The sequence below is a fragment of the Saccostrea cucullata genome, unplaced genomic scaffold, assembly GCF_032062105.1.
Source record: "Saccostrea cucullata isolate Sc308-1 unplaced genomic scaffold, CSIRO_AGI_Scuc_v1 ctg2332, whole genome shotgun sequence".
Taxonomy (NCBI): domain Eukaryota; kingdom Metazoa; phylum Mollusca; class Bivalvia; order Ostreida; family Ostreidae; genus Saccostrea; species Saccostrea cuccullata.
In genome coordinates this window covers 255,614-274,694 of record NW_026927295.1, presented here as the reverse complement: position 1 = coordinate 274,694, position 19,081 = coordinate 255,614, and the positions used below count along the sequence as shown (strand labels likewise).

Here is a 19,081-nt window from a genome sequence, read left to right as displayed (position 1 = left end):
ATATGATGAACTCTCTATAAGAGTAAATTTTCTTGAATGACATGTAAAGTATCACCCAATCAATCTCCACAAAACTCTATTATAGCTGTGCACTTCGGAAAAATTTAGTCTAAATTTATTTCAACTTCATAGTGCTTCATAATTCATTTAGCAGTAAAAACACCATTTAAAGTCATTGTTTACTAATTCAAATCTTATTAGAACAGCTCACACCTTTAAAACACAAAATGATTTTTTAATAAAGAATCAATGCGTAATATACATCCTTTACAGAATACATACCAGGCGAGACTTCTTTATTTACGTTTTGACTAGTATTTTCGGCATCCACATACTCGGAGCTTTGTTGAAGTGTTTGCAAAAGCTGAATAAAAAGAAAAATAAAATATGTTCTAAGGTTACAACATTTGGCAACTTCATATCAATATCAAAGACATTTTACCTTGAACTCTTTATATAGCATTCTTTGATTTAAGGGTGATTTGTCATTCAGCAAATTTTCAATATTTTCAGAAAACTCATCTTTTGACATCGAAGTGACCTTCTGAAATCCACAATTGAGTGCCTCATGCAGGAATACATACTGCTCCTGCAAGGCAATGTATAGAACCTGAAACTTTTCTCTTGGTTTCATTAAATTTTTAAAAACATCTTTCTTCTACGCAATATAAAAAAGTTTGTCGGTTCTAAACTGCTGTTGAACTCTAGATAAAGATTGAAGACATGGTTTTAGAAGGTGTTAATTGCCACTGGCGAAAATGTGTGAAGTCAAGACGATAATGTTCAGTAGACCGGAAAATTCACTTAGAGATAAGCAAGATATAATAAGGAATTTGGGCATTCATTATACTTTGTCATCAGCAGGGTATTTGAGATTAAGTGTTCGGAATAACGGAATTTTTCTAAACACATATACAGAATACGGTCAGGACCGGCTATCGACTTCGAAATAAACGGGGTATTCGAGTATCTCATGTTCAAGACACTGATATTTTCCTGTATAATGAACACTTCCTTTATTGGTATTAATTTGGTTCTGTCCGTCGTCCATCCAGCTGTCCGTCCGTCCGTCCGTCTGTTCGGTCTTCTTGTCTGTCTGTAACGCTTTTGTTTCAACACGATATACCGAGAAACCTTTGAGATTTTGCAATGAAGTTTTGCACAACAATTCCCTATGAACTAAAGAAGAAACCTATTGATTTTGGGGTCAATGGTCAAAAGGTCAAGGAAATAAATTCGCAAATTCTGTCTATTAAAATATTTTCGTTTCCCCGCCATATCTCAAGAAGCCTTTGACCTTTTGCAATGAAACTTTACATAACAACATCCTGTGGCCTAAGGAAGACCCCTATATATTTTGAGGTGAAAAGGTCAAAGTTCAAGGTCGTAATCTATACATTTATTCTGTGAGTAAAAATATCCTTTCCGGGCGATATTTCAAGAGCATTTTGAGCTTTTGCAACGTAATTTTATACCAGAACTCCAGAACCAGGACCTCTCTCACCCCTCTCAAATTGTCCCGCCCCATTTGTATTATTAGTATTTATTGTATTACATGTCGCTATTTTTAGCACAGGGGCATGAGGAGAGTTATAACGTATAAAACAGGTTCTCAGCGGACTTTATGTTCTTTTTACATTGTAATAAAGGTTAAATTAGACACCATGCATTGTGTAACATTTTGACGATATTGAACGTGAATATATACATGTATGTGACTTCATCTTTGGATATAATTTTCACTAGGTAAAAACGGTTTCGTGGTGTAGTGGTATGACTCTCGCTTCACATGTGAGAGGTCCCGGGTTCAAATTGTTTAATCCGCTTCACGTAACTATTCACATACTAGAGTTTGAACCATGGTCATCCTGTCCTCTCTCATTCGTTTAATGAAGTCAAAAACGTTGATCCGCCCAGTTTCTTGTCCCTGCGCTAGGAGTGAATCAAGTCCAATAAATGTTCCCGTCCTACCAACTCCAGCGCTGAAAGTAACAAATATGCATGTATATTGTTTGGACATTCAATGATAAAATGATTACATGTTACTATGTACGACATATTCAAACCTAAACTTTCTTGTTACTTTTCGCTCCAAATATTAGATAAATACATGTAAGTATATTTACAATGTTTATGCATTATAAAACAAAAACATTAGTCTCGTTATTAGTCTATCAGAAGGTTCCAAAAGTTACCTTTTGCGTGTTCAAGTGGATGGGAAATTGCAAACCAATTCAAGTACCTTAAATTTCCTTATCTTAAATACATTTGTGTTAGCCTTACTGGCAAATTCTAATTGACTCATTATTAAACAAATTTTGTCACAAATGAACATGTTTTTCATTAGAACAAATTGTTGACTCTGCGTTATGACTTTAATCTTTTTTTCTTTTTTTATGAATAAAATATTATTAAATTTACCATAACATACCTGCAGTGAACAACAGTTGGTGTGTTACCGTTCATTTTCTTTGATACAAATCTATGGAACTGGACAAGTTCTACCTCATTTGGTGTATCGTGATCTGGCCAGGCGGTGTAGTGGAACTGTGTGATGATTCTCTTGCTAGGGGGCTTTGTATATTGACAATAATTTCAATACAGATATGTACATGAGTATGGATAAGAACGGATCTTTATAACTAATTTCATCAGGAAAATCAATATAGGGAGTGAAATATTGACGATGTTTTTATTTGGTTTGCATAAACTTACATTTTTTCTTTGAACTGACAATTTCCGAATTGTCCAGAATGCATAAACTTTTTCATTTAAAAGATCTATTTTACATGGTCCAATAGCCATGGGTTGTTCTTTATTTGGCCAGTACTGTATGCACTTGTTCTAAAAACAAAATGTTTAACAAGAATCACATACGTAGAATCAAACATAAATCTTTACAGTAGAATATGTTTAAAAATGTACTCATGTATCTTTTTTCACCTTGCCGTTTTCTATAAGGTTCGTCAACATAACTACATTTTGTATATTCTCCTGCCAAATCATTCTCCAGAAATCTATTAAGGTGTTCTTTTTAGGACCTGTGAGAGGAAAAAAAATAATAAACACCCATCAATCTATTAGAAGTTACAGGGTTATCAATAATTAACAGACCGGTTTCTGTATCCACATGAAGCAGTATATTCATATGAAGCAGTACTTGTACAAAATCTTATAAATGAAAAGAAGAAAACACTAGCTGTGTTCTTTAACTCGACTTTTAGATTTATCGACTACGAATTGTCAATTTCCAATGGTTATTTCCATTCTCATGTCAATACGTTAATTCCCGTTGAGCGTAAAATAAAAGATATCACAGAGTCTGGCCTATCTTTTTCATTTTGGGATATTTTGATTGAAAAAAGACGTTAATGGTAATCAAACATCTGAGCTTTATGATTTACGTGATGGCTCTATCGTTTCAACTGCTCAGGGGTAAAAAGGAAGCATTCGGAATTTCCTACCTCAACTAAATCAGAGATACATTATAATGTCATAGTAGGCGAGATGATGTCCATTTAAAACCATGTTTTCGTGATACTTGTATTTAAAGATTTAATATAAATATTGAAAATGAATAGAGACGTAAAATCATTAACAATTTTTTTTTTGGTTATGCTGTATCAGTCATTTTGTTAAAAATATTCCACCGATGACTTCATATGTTACATCAAGTAACTTTGGAATTGATCATGTCGTGCTAAGACGTCATGTACACAGATACGTAAAATGGAGTTTAGAAGCGAAGCAAATATCATATATATTATCTGAAATTCATATGAAGTTAAAGTTCATAAAACAAGTATGCTTATTTATTTTCATTGATTATATTCCCCTTTGAAGCTTTGAAGAGAGACAGCTATATACATATCATGGTTGGACTTTCCTCTGTCATTCGTGACAAAATAATGCAAAATAACAACAGTAAGCTGTATTTGTCATACAGATTTATACAGATCGAAAGTTTGCCTTCAAAAATACTTGGACATCGCTGCTAGAATCCCACGATAAACACAGTTTTAGGAATAAAAACTCGGATGAGATGTATAAAATTCAAAACATCGGGTAAAGTTTCTTGCGAATGTGTAAAATAATTATTTTACGGACTGGACAGTGGGAATGTAGCACCACTTCTAGGCTTTATAAATGTTTTATGACTATATTAATTGCTCAAAAAAGATGTTACACTCCGAGATACTGTTGATCTGTTAGGTCTTAAGGAACATTTCGCTATTAATAGAATTACATGAAGCAATGAAGTTTTTGATCACAAACTAGCAATTATGTCATTTAATATATATTTTTAATATATAATTTTCAATTAAAACTAGAGAATGATGTAAATTTTTGTCTTTTAAAATATTTATGATAAGGTGGTTTTTAAAAATGCTTTTTAATGTGTTTGTCTTTTTTTTAATCTCAAAAAAGTACTCTTTAATTTTTCACATTCGGTTGTGATGCGGCGACACCACCCATGTTTATGTTTTTAACATCTATAAAATAAATTTAGTTAAACATTATTGAATGAAAAATTCAAGATTAATTAGATTTTTATTTGTGCATCTTTATGTATATAATATTTGATAATATATCGCCAAATATAATTTATTTGGACACTGTGACATTACTTTTGGATTAACGTTTTTTTCTTTTGAAATCATATTATATTTCAATTGTTTATTTAGTTAGAGAGAAAGGAAATTTCCTGATTAATGTATATAACAGAAAATAAACATTGAACCTACCTTGCGCTGCTATATAGAAAGTTTTTCCTTTATAGTTCTATAACAGATATTGAATCATAACTCAACATGACTTCCAAAGACCTCGTTATAATTCATAAACATTTTCAACAATTTAATTGATTTTTGATACATTATTATTATTCATCTTTTTCAAACCTTAATGAAATTGGCATTGATGTAATCATTATCCACGTCAGTCCAATTTTCCTGTAGTACAACTCTCGAATGTTCATCTTATGAAAGAAGAATATAAAATATTTTTATGGTACTCAAAATTTAAATGTATTAATGAAATACCACATGTAGGTAAATTTTTGCACTTTTTTTCGCCAACTTCTCCATTGTAATTAGTTGGTGAATTTAAAACAGGGCGAATTCAAAGAACACAGTATTAATTCTTAAACAAAAATGTGACGGGGCAAAAAATTGAAACGGGAGGAAATTGTTTGCTTATGTAAAAGGGTGAAAATAAAACGGGGTGAAAATAATTTTCTATACAGTTGTAGAAAATGCAAAGTTTTACATAATAATGCATAAATATTCTATTTTCACAATGTTAAGCTGCGTATTTTTTGCCATTTAAAATTTTTAAGCAAAAGTAGTTGCTTTAAATTTTCCTATTACATTCTGGACAAACATTACTTAAGAATCTGTAATTTGATAAACTCTCCTTCCAAAGTACATTTAGGGTTTACTTAAGAATGGATGGACTTCACGGGCTAGAAAAAAGCTGTAAATGAAAGTTTCAAAAAATATTTGTTCTTTTAATCTTCATCATGTAACCCCCCCCCCCCGGATATCTTTACCGTAATTTATGGTACAAATGTGAATTTAAGATGCCCTTTTCGAGAAAAACTAAATAAATATCAAAGGCAATGGTGCCTGAAGTTTTTTTTTTTTTTTTTTTTTTTTGAATATAAAAAAGTAATCAGGGTCAAGTGTTTTTCATTGTCTAATTACATAGCCAGCGCATGTTTGTTGGCTGTTCATTAGAAAACTGTAGTTGTATATTGAAAATAATGTCATATTAAAAGGAGAAGAGCAGACAACCTTGCTCTCACAAACAATTTTGCAGAAGCATATTCAAAACAGACTTTTTGCTTCCATTATTATGACTTCGATTGACTTGTTATATAAACAATTCATCAAGTGATGTTCATCTGCGTGTGCACATGAAAAAAGTTACTTTGTATTCTTGAACCCGACCTCGAAGTAAATCGCTACGTTTGATTGCCGTTTATTAAATGTTGTTGTAATTTTTATGTGTCCTAATTTTTTTTCAAAAAAAAAATGTTATCGCTGTAATATGCCAAACACGAATTCGATTATCTAGCGAGAGAGAGATGGAGAGAGAAATACCAACAATGACACCGATCGATAGCCCCGCCTCCTATTAATATTGATTGCGTGACCTAAAAACCACTCCGGATACATGTCAAATTCCAGATGAAGACACTACTGTATCGTAGCTTCAATTTTAATTCATGGCAACAAGTCATTGATTTTGAACAAATGTTTACCTAAAATAACCATGTATATGTTGGTCTTAGCTTTCTATTGCTTGTAAAATATTTTGGATTTGCTTCATTTACAACTTGGTAGAGTAATCGCAAAAAGATTCCAAAAAGAACGTTAAATCCACCCATTCTTAGTATTTCACTTATTTCACTCGTTGATTTTTCAAGAAATACTTTCTTTTTATTTATATAGAGGTGCCTTGTATGAGCCTATTATTTCTTCATATGACAGGATGGTAGATAAGCAAAAATTGTATATCAAATCCAGGGCCACGAAAAATGAATTGGTTACATTATCATAAGAACATGACGTCTTGTACTCAGAATCATACCTAATGCAGTGTGAGTTGAAAACGACTGTTTTAAAACAAAATATATAAGAAGCATATCAGTTCATGAACTAAAATCAAAACTCATTATATCTATGAAATATAGAAAAAGGTAAAGTCCTCACATGGAAATGTGGCTTTAAAACGGTTCTTTGCAACATTTTCAATCTTCTTTGCAGCTTCGCAGATGTTTGTCTCTGCAGGTGGAAGTTTCTATAGGTATTCAAGATAAAGCGAATTTATGATTATATTTTTTTATATTTCTGTACCCATTTTTTAAAAGTTCTGAGGGCAATTAAATTCGGCATTAAAGTAATCTTACCCTTCTTCCTTTTGTTAGAAATACACATGTATAATGACAAAATTATTTTTGAAAAATTTTAAAGAGGTAACGAAGATGGTTGGTGGGGGGTTTTGTTTGGTAGTATATAAGAGATACTTGTATTGATTTTCCTATATTATATGTAGATTATGCATGAAAATATAAACAATTACAAAAGAGTATGTCAGAATGAATGTTGAAAAATAAACATGATTATTTACAAAGGGTATAATACTAAAGTTTTTGTTCAATACCACCTCACTAGTTCATAAATTGAACATAAATATTCATTTAAAAATGTCATTATAAATATAAGATGTATAATACAGCTGAAGCACAGGCATTGGGAAGTCAAAAGAGCGTCATTGCAATCGATGTTAGAATGTTTTACATGTATAGCATTTGCAACATTCGCTACGAGATCATGGCCATCAAAGATGGAACTTTGATTTAGTGCATAATCCGATCATAATCCCAATAATTAAAAATTAAAAATGCAATTATTTTGTCAAAAGCAAATGAAGCGGAACAGAATTCTAACTTGATCTGTAACTCTTTAAGATACATTCACATGCACAAAATCAGCTAAATGTCTGTATATAGTTTTTTAAAAGAGCGGAAAACCAAGCAGGACAGAATGACTGACAGACATGGGACAGAGGAACGGACGGACGGACGGACTAGAAACCTATAGTTACCTCCGGTTTCACCGGTAGGGGACTAATAAAATCATTGTCACAGTATTATGTTTCCTATCTTGTCTGCTGTATGATACCCGATGATCACAATACGGCTGACTCATCAGTCGTCAATTTTAAGTTCACTTCATGTACCATTTAAAATCTCTCCCTCAACACACAAAACATACAGAAATATTCTACTGTAAATTAAAAAAAAATCTGCAATCCTGATTTCAATCTAATTATAATAAGATGTTAGATTTGTTTGCATACTCGCTACACTTACATCTAACAACATTTCATAGAGGGTCAGGTCGGAGATCAAATTCGAAACAACTTATCAGCTTAATATGCGCAAATTGGCAAATCAGCAGGAGACGCTTTGATTAGTTGATAGGATTTGACCTCTGACGTGACCTTCTATGGGGTGTTGTTAGATGTTAGTGTGGCGAGTAAGCAAGAGGATTTAACATGGAGTTTTAATTAGATAGTTCTATGTAAGGCTTAAATGACGTTTATAATAAAACTTTTTTTTAAGGTTATTTAAATAGGAATTTCCACGTGGATTCTATGATATATAATACAAATGCAACCGGTGTATTGTGGTTAAATGCTAAATAAAATTCGTGAAAAATAGTCGAATGGGAAGTAAAACAATATAACATAATACATGTAATCATTATAACATACATGCAAGCTAAATTCCTTTTTGACTTGTGTATCCATCTATTTTTCATATGTTATAGAAGGTCAAAAATTAAAGACAGATGATTTGCTAGATTGGTGCTAAAAGTGAAATATATTGATTGTATACTGTTTAACGTCCCTCTCCAGAATATTTCACTGATATGGAGACGTCACCATTGCCGATGAAGGGCTGCAAATTTAAGCCTATGCTCGGCACTTACGGCCTTTGAGCAGGGAGGGATCTTGATCGTGCCACACCTGCTGTGACACGGGGCCTCGGTTTATACGGTCTCATCCGAAGGACCGCCCCATTTAGTCGCCTTTTACGACAAGCAAGGGGGTACTGAGGACCTATTCTAACCCGGATCCCCACGGGACTAAAAGTGAAATATAAAATATATCCTGAAATTTGTTCTTATATGAAAAAAAAAATTGAATTAAATGAGTGTCATTTGTCCATGCATATTTGTTATTTTATTGAAATATTACCAATACCTGTGACATGATATAAAGTTCCTCCAAAAAAAAAAAGAAAAAAATGTTTGTATCATCTGTCCTTAAAAGAATATTTTTGCAAGATCTACAATTTACGATATTCTGCTCATAGAAGGTATATTCTTCTAAATTGCGTGAACCAACCCTTTTGAGTGCTTTTAAATAGAGTGACATTACAATTCTTATCTAATGAATTTTAATAGCGTTTCTTCTGTTAATTAAACGACTTATGTACACTTTCCGATAACTTGGTCCTTTGATTCCATTTTACAACATCATTGATAAAGATATTTATTTCGGTGTATTTGTATCTGTGTAAATAACCATAAAGGTTTTAGCACATTAAAATAATTGTTATGTATTATATGGTATGGTTTTAAGACTGAAAGTCACAATGCATAAGGAATAAGAAATGTGACTTGAAAAGGTCGTATAATGATTAAATGACAATTAGGTTTATAAAAAAATAAACTTCAACCCCATCTTTTAAATCAACGAGCAATAAGATATACCTTGTATTCAATGAGAAACAATTTGTTTTCCCCTTCTCTTTTTTCATTAATCATGGTTCGTAGTTCCGAAATACTTATGCTAGTGGTTAAATTGACTATATTTTCATAGCAATCTCCATCAGATTGTGTTCCTGTCCGGCTATTTTTTGCTTTCATTTCATTTACTGTAAAATATATAATCAATATATAATCAATTGGTGTCGCCATGCATTATAAATAACAAAAGAGAAACAATTCAAAGATACAATTTGGAAATTGGGAAAAAAATCATTCAAGTTTTAACAAAGTGAAAGAAGTTTTACCACAAAGGTCTTCTAAATTTGTGTCATTGCGGATTCTGATTTCGCCTGAACTTCTTGTGCTGTCTTTATTTTTGCGACGCCTAGAGATTATTAAAGGTTAAATCATAATAAAGCTGGTAAAAATTACTTTATGGTAAGTTTTAATTATGAGTGATGACATATTATGCAGCGAAAATGGGATACATTGTATTGTCTCATAGGCTTTATAGGTCGATCTTTAATAAATTACGTAATGAATTATATGTTTATATGATATAAAAGTTCGAAGATATCCATTATCCCTCCAATGAAAAGAAATCACAACCAACGCTGTAGCCTATTCTGTTAAGAAGGAAACTTGAGCTGAAATTTACATACAAGACCCTAAGCAAATCTTACCTGTAAAGTATAAAAAACGATACTCCACCAATGGTTATTATGATGACAGCTGCTAAGGTACCCCCGATGATTGAACCATCATTTTCCTCATCGATGCTTTGAAGTCGCAAATTTACTAAATTTGATGAATTATGATAAAAGATTACAGAAACTAAGATTTCGTATAACACATAATTCTCTTTGCCAAATTTGAAATAATAAAATCTCGTACCTTCACATGTTGACCCATTCCAGTTTTCCTCACAACCTAAAAGGCAAACTCCTGAATATCTTTCACAAGCTGGATAACTTTTATTGCAGTTTCCACATGCAATAGTACAGTCTGTGCCATGTTTACCTGTCTTACATTCTGAGATAAAATGTATAAACGTTAAGGAAGGAATATAAATTTCATCGTTTATTTTTTGTGAGTGTGACTTTAAGCTGAAGTATATATGCATAAAACTGACATTTACTCACGAAACAGCTAAGTAAAAAGTTAGCTGAATAATAAGTAAAAAACTTTGATAAGGAAATATAGGGAAATAACGAACATTATTCAATTCCAAAGTCAATAAAACAATACAAAATAGGAGCAGAGCAAACGCCGACCTCTGAAACATCAGAGGCGGGATCCGGTGCCATGGAGGAGTGAGCATCCCCTGCTGACCGGTCACACCCTTCGTGTGCTCATTGTCATGGTCGTGAAAAAGCGGAAAAATCCGTGTCAATTCAGTGTATAAATGATGCACTAACAGTTGGTTTGAAAAACGTCAGTTTGCATTTGACTCAATGATAAATTGTATTTGCCGACAAGGTCATTGTATCGACCATAGAACTTACGAAATGATGACTTTAAACGAGACAGCTGATATTCTTGTTTCATCAACGTGCTTGTCAATTATTTACCTCGTTTTAGAAATTGTTCATACGTAGAGCATGTTCTTGCGTATCGAATCATCTGAGATATATACACTCCGTTTTCAGGTGTTAAATATAATTCAGAAACTTATCGAACCCTTGTTTTCGGTTTTACTAATATTATTCATTTGTAGAGTTAAAAATTTGAAAGCAATTAACAAGGTTATTTATGTTATTATGTCAATTCGTTATATGCCGGTGATCTTGAAATAAAAGATAATACGGAGTCTGACATATCTGCTATATATTTTCTTTGATAGTAGTCTAACAACAATGATTAACGTAATGACTTAAACGTTTCAGTAGACAACTCCTCTTATTTTTGCAGCAATATACCTCCATCATTTTAACTCGGGGATACACTGTATTCTCTGAATTGATTCGATAATTAAGAGCCTGCTCAAAGTCTAAGTAATTTCTAAACCGAGGGAAGTTTTGACCAAAATATACCATATGGAGTTTCAGCAGTCTCGTTAAAATCTTTACTTGGTAAATTCTAGAGTCCATACAATTTTTAATAAAATGTAAGTCAAATCCTGGCTGACTTCTTCATGAAACAAATGGAGATAATGAACAAAAGTTAATAAACAAATTCAAAATAGGAGCCAACACGGACGTCCAAAACATCAGGGGTGGAATGAGGAATAATAATAATAGTATTTGCTGACAAGGACATTGTATCTACCATAGAACTCACAAAATTATGACATTAAAGGAGTCTAATGATGTTCATTTTTTCAACTTGTTTGTCAATAATTTACCTCGTTTTAAAAATTTTTCTAGCATGCTCTAGCGTATCGAATCATCTGTGATATATAAATCCGTCTGCAGGTGATGAACCATAACAAAAAAAAACTAGAGATATTTATAGTTAACTATGATTACTTTGGACAATTTGATTCACTATGCCAAAACTTGAATTTACTATGCGGAAAACTACTAAGAGTTTACTATTATGACAGTATCTAGCATTGTTTATTGACAATACGTTGTCATCTATATATCTAAATGCCTAAATGAAGGCAACAGCAAGTTTTCTTCTTCTTTTCACGTATAAGATTTTGGGCAAAGTCTGTTATATAGGAATATAATAACGGTTCGCAATGGGTACATGGGAATGGGAATTCCAATCTATTTTTGGAAGATTTTGTCCATCAGAAACTCAAGCATCTGTTTGATGTCAACTTTAGAGAATTTGTGTGACTGTACAATCACAATGTCTTTTTACAAAATAATTTTGGAAATGTCTAATGTCTAATGAAGGCTTGTAAATTTACAATTCCTTTTTGAGTGAAAAATCAGCTGTCAAAGATAGCAAAATGTCACAACTTAAATTTATCATATGGAATGGTTTAAGCTGTTAATTTTAGTGAATACCTGTGATTTCGATGTTCCTTGGAATTTTATGTATCCACATCTGATTTACACCACTTCTTTAATTTATTGATCAACAATACACTTTGAAATTTCTACTCAAAGAAAACTACGGTCACAGAGGAATAGTGAAAGAAATACCACTGCTGAATATAGGATGATTTGCTCCTACAGCGTTAGGTTAGATTATGTCAAAGCCTTCCCAGGTTTTACCGCTGTACATTTTAAGGACAAATGATACAAACTTTTATCAAAATTCCTAAAATTACCAACCTAAGTTATATTTATATGGGTTAATTAAACAAAATTTAACTGGACAGATTTTTATTTTAAATTGAAAAATTCACAATACTTTGAATTTCAGTGACTAAAAATTGTATAAATTATTAAATTAATAAGGATTATTTTATCAGTAAAGCTTACAAATTCTTAATATTTTAGACATTTATTAGTCATTCACACTCAAATATGTAAATATCTAAAATAATAAAAAAAAATAATGAAGGCATCCATATTATTGTTTGTATCATCTCTACTTAAGGGTACTTACCACAAACAAAAAATGGATGCACGGGTTGATATATATTTTTTGACTGATTTTGATTTGTATTGATATAAATAATAAATCCCTGAAATATAAAGAAATCGTAGGTTTTCCTTGGTGCTTAGATTTGAGATTTTATTTTGCCTTCTATATATATCCATACAAAATTTTGCACAATTTTTTAAATTTATGACAAAATCTAACCGAATTCTCCCACTCTTCTTGGTAAACATTATTCAGGTTGTCAATTGAAATGTAAATCTATGAAAAATAATGCTGATTTCTGAAAAAAGTTTGTTTGTGTTATTTATCCTTAAGGGAGTTAAACTGACCTCTTGGAAATTGTAACGTGAAAAATTAGATATAATCATATAACAGAATTGTTATTAAATGGTTATGTTTTATATACGTCTTGTATCAAAATATGTTGCAAAAATACTTTACAATTATATTTAACGGTTTAGCATAAAGGATGATAATATTAAGTTACTGTTCTAGGAAAAACGGTGGATAGTAAGCTATTTTTTAAAACTCACTTCAAGATATCACGATTACGTAACAAAACAATTTTTTGTTCATTAATGAACAGATCGAGAAATGAAAATTATAAGGTTTCTTTTCATATAGTTGGGTAATCGGGACCTGGCACCGCCAACGAAATTTTAAAGTTTGTTTATAAATGGTTATTTACCGTCACATTTAATACCATCCCAATGGTTTTGGCATCCTCCCGGACAACTTCCATTATTTGTAAAACAGGGTATTCCTGATGAACATTTTCCACAGCTTTCTGTACAGTTAAATCCATAGAAGCCTCCTTTGCAAACTAAACAATTTTATCAAAACACATTTAGAAAATAAAATCATTAATTTTTTAACTAAGAATTTTTAATTCGTTCTTGAACTTTCAGCGATTGTGTGTAAAAGGACAAGTATTTTCAGTCAGTTAGGAAACTTTGTCAAAGACCTTTCCCTTACGTCCCTTTTTCTTCATACATGTTATAGATTGATAAAATGTTCCATTAAATTTTGTTAGGCTTAATATGAAAATGTTTGGTTACTGTTGTAAGTTTGATGATGAGTACATATTTGCGTAATAAGGGAGATACATTTTGAAGTGTTTTCCTATTAATGTCCAAAAAACCATAATTTAAATATTTTGGTATTGACACAGTAGATAGGGGTGATATTTTTAAATATTACCGGAACAACATTTTACTTCATTAAAAGCAATAATCAAGTTGTTTTTCTTTTCGCTATTTTTCTAACATTTTTATCAGAGAAATGCAGAGGTCCTGAGAGGAAATTTTTCAAAAAAAAAAAAACAAAATAAAGCTTTGCAGGAATCTTTATGTGATTTTAGACGTAAAAATGTGTTTGTTTAGAAAACATATCTCTCGGTTCTTAGACAAATCGTAACGTGATAAAATGCATTTCAGTCACCGATTAAAATACACATTAATTAATTTTACATTGCTTTAGAATTCATTCAATAAGTTGAAAAAATGGCATTAATATTCTTTGTACTGTTTCATTCATATGTGTATATTCTCTTTTTGACAGTAAATGTATATTTATATATCTTTAAAAATTATTATTAAAGGGTGAAAGTTGACGAATGTAAGTCACCTACGAAAATACTAAAGTAAACAAATACTGAAAAAAAAATATACATGTATGAAAATATACATATATTATGAAAATATTATCAAAAAAGCAAAGAGATAATGACTAACCTTCACATTTTGGTTCTTTCCAATTCGTCCCACAACCAGATTGACAATTTCCGGTGACTTTATCACAGTGCGTACCGTTAAAACATCTTCCACACCTCTGGAGACAGTCTTGACCATAAAATCCATTTTCACACACTTTACAATAACAGATCCAAAAAACAAATTCAGGTAAATATTTCAAAATAGACAAACACTCATGCATTCGTATAGCATAAAAAAAATAATACGTTAAATTATTATTTATTAAGCGGTTGTACACTGTATACTGTAAATTAACTGTAAAAATAAGTATTTTAGCGCAAATGTAAATAGGAATGCATTAGCGCAAATAAATATTAGCGCTTGCACTTGTCATTAAAATGTATAAAAGTGATAGTGTTTTCTTTTATCTAGATTCTACTCCCTTATTTGATTTTTCGTTTGTTAAACATGGAACACACAATGACACTCCCGTATATAAGTAAATATTTGTCAACTTTACCGTGGGGTTGCAATCACATGGACGTGGCACAATGTCAATTTTATTTTATTTTCTAAATAAAAGAAAACATGGAGTATAGACGCATCTTATTTATATAAAAACAATGCATGCATCGAAAGAAAAATTCTTGGATAAACGGTATTCATAATCAGGTATTGTCTGGAAGCTCAATTGCCATGCTTGATTGGGTTGTTGACCTCGAAGCGACTGATGATTGGCACTCCGAAAAGCCAAATTTTGAAGGTGATGTTGATAAGTATAGGGTGACAACTAAGAATAGTTTAATAAAATTGTAATTTGGCAGAACTTTATAGATCGATCCTATAGTGCTTGTGTGTTTATAAAAATCCAACGACCCTTCGATTTTACGTTATCGTGTTTTCCAGTTTAGATGTACATGCGAAAGCTTTGAACACATAGAAAATATATAATTTAGAGATGCGTTGGTGCACAATAAATTTTAGCCTTCAGGGGCTCTGATGCTAAAGATACTAAAATATGAAGTGCGCCATATATTCTCGTTTCACAGAATAATGTTCTGGATGTCCGTCATTCGAAACGTCAGTCTGTACGTCTGTCCGTTTGGGGTAGCTATGTCCTATCTGTAATTCCTCTTATACCACTGAATAAGATTTACTTATTAATCGGACACTGATTTGGGGTCTTGTAGAGCATAACATGTATCTTTTTACATATCTATATGGTGGGCGGGGAGTATCATCTAGGGAACTAAGTGCTCACAGTATGTCTAGGTTTATATTATTTTCTTATATATGAAAAAAAGTGTCGATGCAACCCTGACAAGAAATTATTGTAGTAAACTATACTCTACTATTTTTAATTAAAGTACAAAAGGAAAAACTTTGGAACTGTAATTAACAATAATTATTGTAACAACTTTGAAACTTTAATTTACAATAGTGAAAACCTCAGAAATTTGTTTCTCGATATTACATATACATGAAACTATTGTAAATTATGATGGGTGATTAGAAAAATTACGACGTATTCGTATTTAAAAAAGGGAAATTCAAATTAGAATGAAATTTGGAACACATATTCTAATAATAGCACAATATATGTATTTTGTTACTCTATGCTTGTGACGTGAAAATAGTTCATTTAAACAATAAAATGCTTTCTTTGTTTGTTGTTACTGGAATGAACGGAAGCAGCTGTTGCAGAAAAAATACATAACCCGCGTAAGCTGTTGCAGAAAAAATACATAACCCGCGTAAGCGGGTTATGTAAATTTTTTCTGCAATGGCTGCTTCCGTTCATTCCAGTAACAACAAACAAAGAAAGCATTTTATTGTTTATATTTATATCTGTTTAAATAATCAATTAAAGTAGGATTAAAAAGATTAATTATTGTATTAATGATGCGAACGTCTTTATACGTTCCATTGATGGAACAGCCACTGATTAAGAAATCTGTACAGGCGACCTGCCTACTGCTGTTTATGCAGTGATGAACGCAATGGGGTTTCTTAAGAAATAAAGGAGAAAATATTCAGTGGATGTAAATATATTTATATGACTTGCTACAGAAAACGGTTGACTCTGTCATGCTAGAGCAACGAAGGACAGCAAAGTTTAACATAAGTCTTGGATATTCCTTTGCAGAAGGAAATATTAATTTGTTCAAGCTTTGTGAAGATGAATGAGTTGTCATAAATTCTATTATTCAAAATTAAATTTATTTGTTTATTGGCAAACTCTTTGATTACCCTCATAAATGTTTAATAATGTGAAACAAAATACTTTGAAATAATTGTTTTTATTCTACCTTGGCATAAAGGTTTTTGCCAATTCGGTAAACAACCCTCTTTACAAGTCCCAGTTTTCTTGTCACATTCTCCATTTAAACAGTGCCCACATTTGCTACTGCAGTTCGCATCATAATATCCATCCTTACATTCTACAATATATCATTCAAACAAAATATTCAAAAATATTCGTTATATATTTATACTAGGGCTGTTCGAAAAGGTCGTGGACGATGTCATTCTAAGTTATATAACTCACTAGAAATTTGACACAAGCAGATTATAATATTTAAAAGTGATTGTATTGTTGATATGTGAAGTTTCATTCCATTCGATTTAACAGAAATCAAAATACTTCATTTTGAAATCAAGATGTTTGGTACACGCAGAGCACCCTTAACGGCAATGCAACGTCAAAACATAGCTTTAAAAATTCATAAAAATACTATCCCTATTTATTTCATACAATATTACAATGCCCATTAATTTAATCTTTTTTCTAATACTTGACATCTATTTTGTACTTGACATCTATTTTGTTAAGAATTGCTCTCGTTTGTTGTTTGCTGTTTCCCTTTGTTAAGGTTTTATTTTCTTTTAAAACTCAACTCTGCTTTCACAGGATAAGCAACACTGAAGCGCCTATGTCTTTCCTTGACGTTCCAACTTTTAAAAGTTATATTAAGATTTCTTACAGTTAAACCGTTTCTTTACAGTTCATCCTCATCCGATACAGAGTCTCTGTCACTCAAATACTGCCTGTACTTTTTGTACACACATGCAACAGCTTGCTTGTGACATATTTGCCTTTATTTCCCCAACATTTTAGAGTTTATTCAGGATTTTTTTCCCTGAGTAAAACACAAAATTGCATCGTTATCCGCTGCTTCGTGATGTTCTTAAACGTCATCGTTTTGTCGTTTTCAATACGGACTACCTCTCTTCTTAAGTTGACTTCTTTTCAACAAAGCAAAATATAAAAACATAATTTGATATATAAATCAATGTAACAATTCTGAATTTGAATTTAAAAGTTGTTGTTTTTTTTTGTTTTTGCTCCATTTTACAGAGAATATCACTTAAGACATTATGAAGCGCATTGTCTGTAACTTACTAAATTTTGACCTGCTCCAAGATCTAATTTTGCATTTTTGAAATTTTGATAAGTTTTTAATAAATCGTAAAATTTTGAAAAAAAAATTAATACAAATTATTTGGATTGATTGTTTAAATATTTCTACCAAATTTGTAAAACATATGACGTCAAATAAAAAAGATATGACAGTTGTCCACGAACTTTTCCAAAAACCCTCGTATATACTTAAATAGACCATAATGGTAAATCAGTCCATGATTGTCATAAAAATATAGAAAAGAATTTCGTTATACTATTAAGGTATCCGATCCATAAAAGGACAAAATTTTCTAACCTTAATGTCCATCCTATATGAAATACTCTATGACTAATTCAAAGCAGTTTAGAGTAGAAAAGGATTTACCTTGAGAAATTTTCAAAAATATAATTACCCCAGCAGTTATTATTTAATTAAGAATGCATTGAAGTCTATGGGAAAAAGTATATTTTTTCAAATAAAAAATAAAATACTATGAATATCAAAAAAGAAATGCTTTGGTGGATAGATGCATATTATTATTAAGAATAGAAAAACAATTAAACAATAATTTTTCACAAGCTCGATTTTTTTAAGAAATGAATTTTATTGATCAAAAGCAAAGGGGGATAACTCTTCAAGAACGGGCCAAGGTAAAAAATAAGGACACATTCCGCTCTTACATATTGAGTAAGATATAAAGATTAAGTCTACATATACTGAGTATTCAGCCAATATATATTTGCTATGCATTCAAATTCATTGAATCAGAGGCCATTATGGATCGGATACCTTAAATGACTAAATAGGTGCTTGGGTTTGATATTCATATTTTCTCCGTCCATTCTTTAAGACTTGAAATGCAAATGAATAACAATGCAATGAGATAATAAGATTGATGTAAGAAAATCGTGTGATAAAATGGACATAAATATTATCATAAGTTGAAAAAAATCAATTAAAGGAGTTTTAAAAGAAAATACTCTGTAATTTTCAAGCCTGTGAACAAGTTTTTAATATATTTCGATCAAAGCGAATAGCGCTTATTTAACACATTTTACACATTTTTATTTCCTTTTCAATGGATATCGTGGTCAAACTTATCAAGTAACAATTTTGATTTGTTGAAAAAGACGCAAGAAATTAAGGAAAAGCATACCTTGACATAATGGTTCTTCCCAGTGGGGTTCACATCCTC

The 19,081-nt window shown here is 31.3% G+C and overlaps 1 protein-coding gene and 1 long non-coding RNA gene across 2 annotated transcripts; both read right to left on the bottom strand.

Moving 5' to 3' along the window:
- Positions 1 to 2,253: 2,253 nt before the first annotated feature.
- Positions 2,254 to 3,100, bottom strand: LOC134273988 (tyrosine-protein phosphatase 11-like). Its single transcript, XM_062756213.1, has 4 exons — positions 2,944 to 3,100; positions 2,716 to 2,844; positions 2,432 to 2,574; positions 2,254 to 2,257 (listed from the first exon to the last, which is right to left on the bottom strand). Exons 1-4 carry the CDS (start codon positions 3,004 to 3,006, stop codon positions 2,254 to 2,256), a joined length of 339 nt encoding a protein of 112 aa, XP_062612197.1. The 5' UTR covers positions 3,007 to 3,100.
- A 3,628-nt stretch (positions 3,101 to 6,728) lies between these two features.
- LOC134273995 (uncharacterized) lies at positions 6,729 to 10,076 on the bottom strand. Its single transcript, XR_009993527.1, has 4 exons — positions 9,968 to 10,076; positions 9,590 to 9,669; positions 9,288 to 9,451; positions 6,729 to 6,804 (listed from the first exon to the last, which is right to left on the bottom strand). It is a non-coding gene; the product is annotated as an uncharacterized LOC134273995 (long non-coding RNA).
- Positions 10,077 to 19,081: the final 9,005 nt, after the last annotated feature.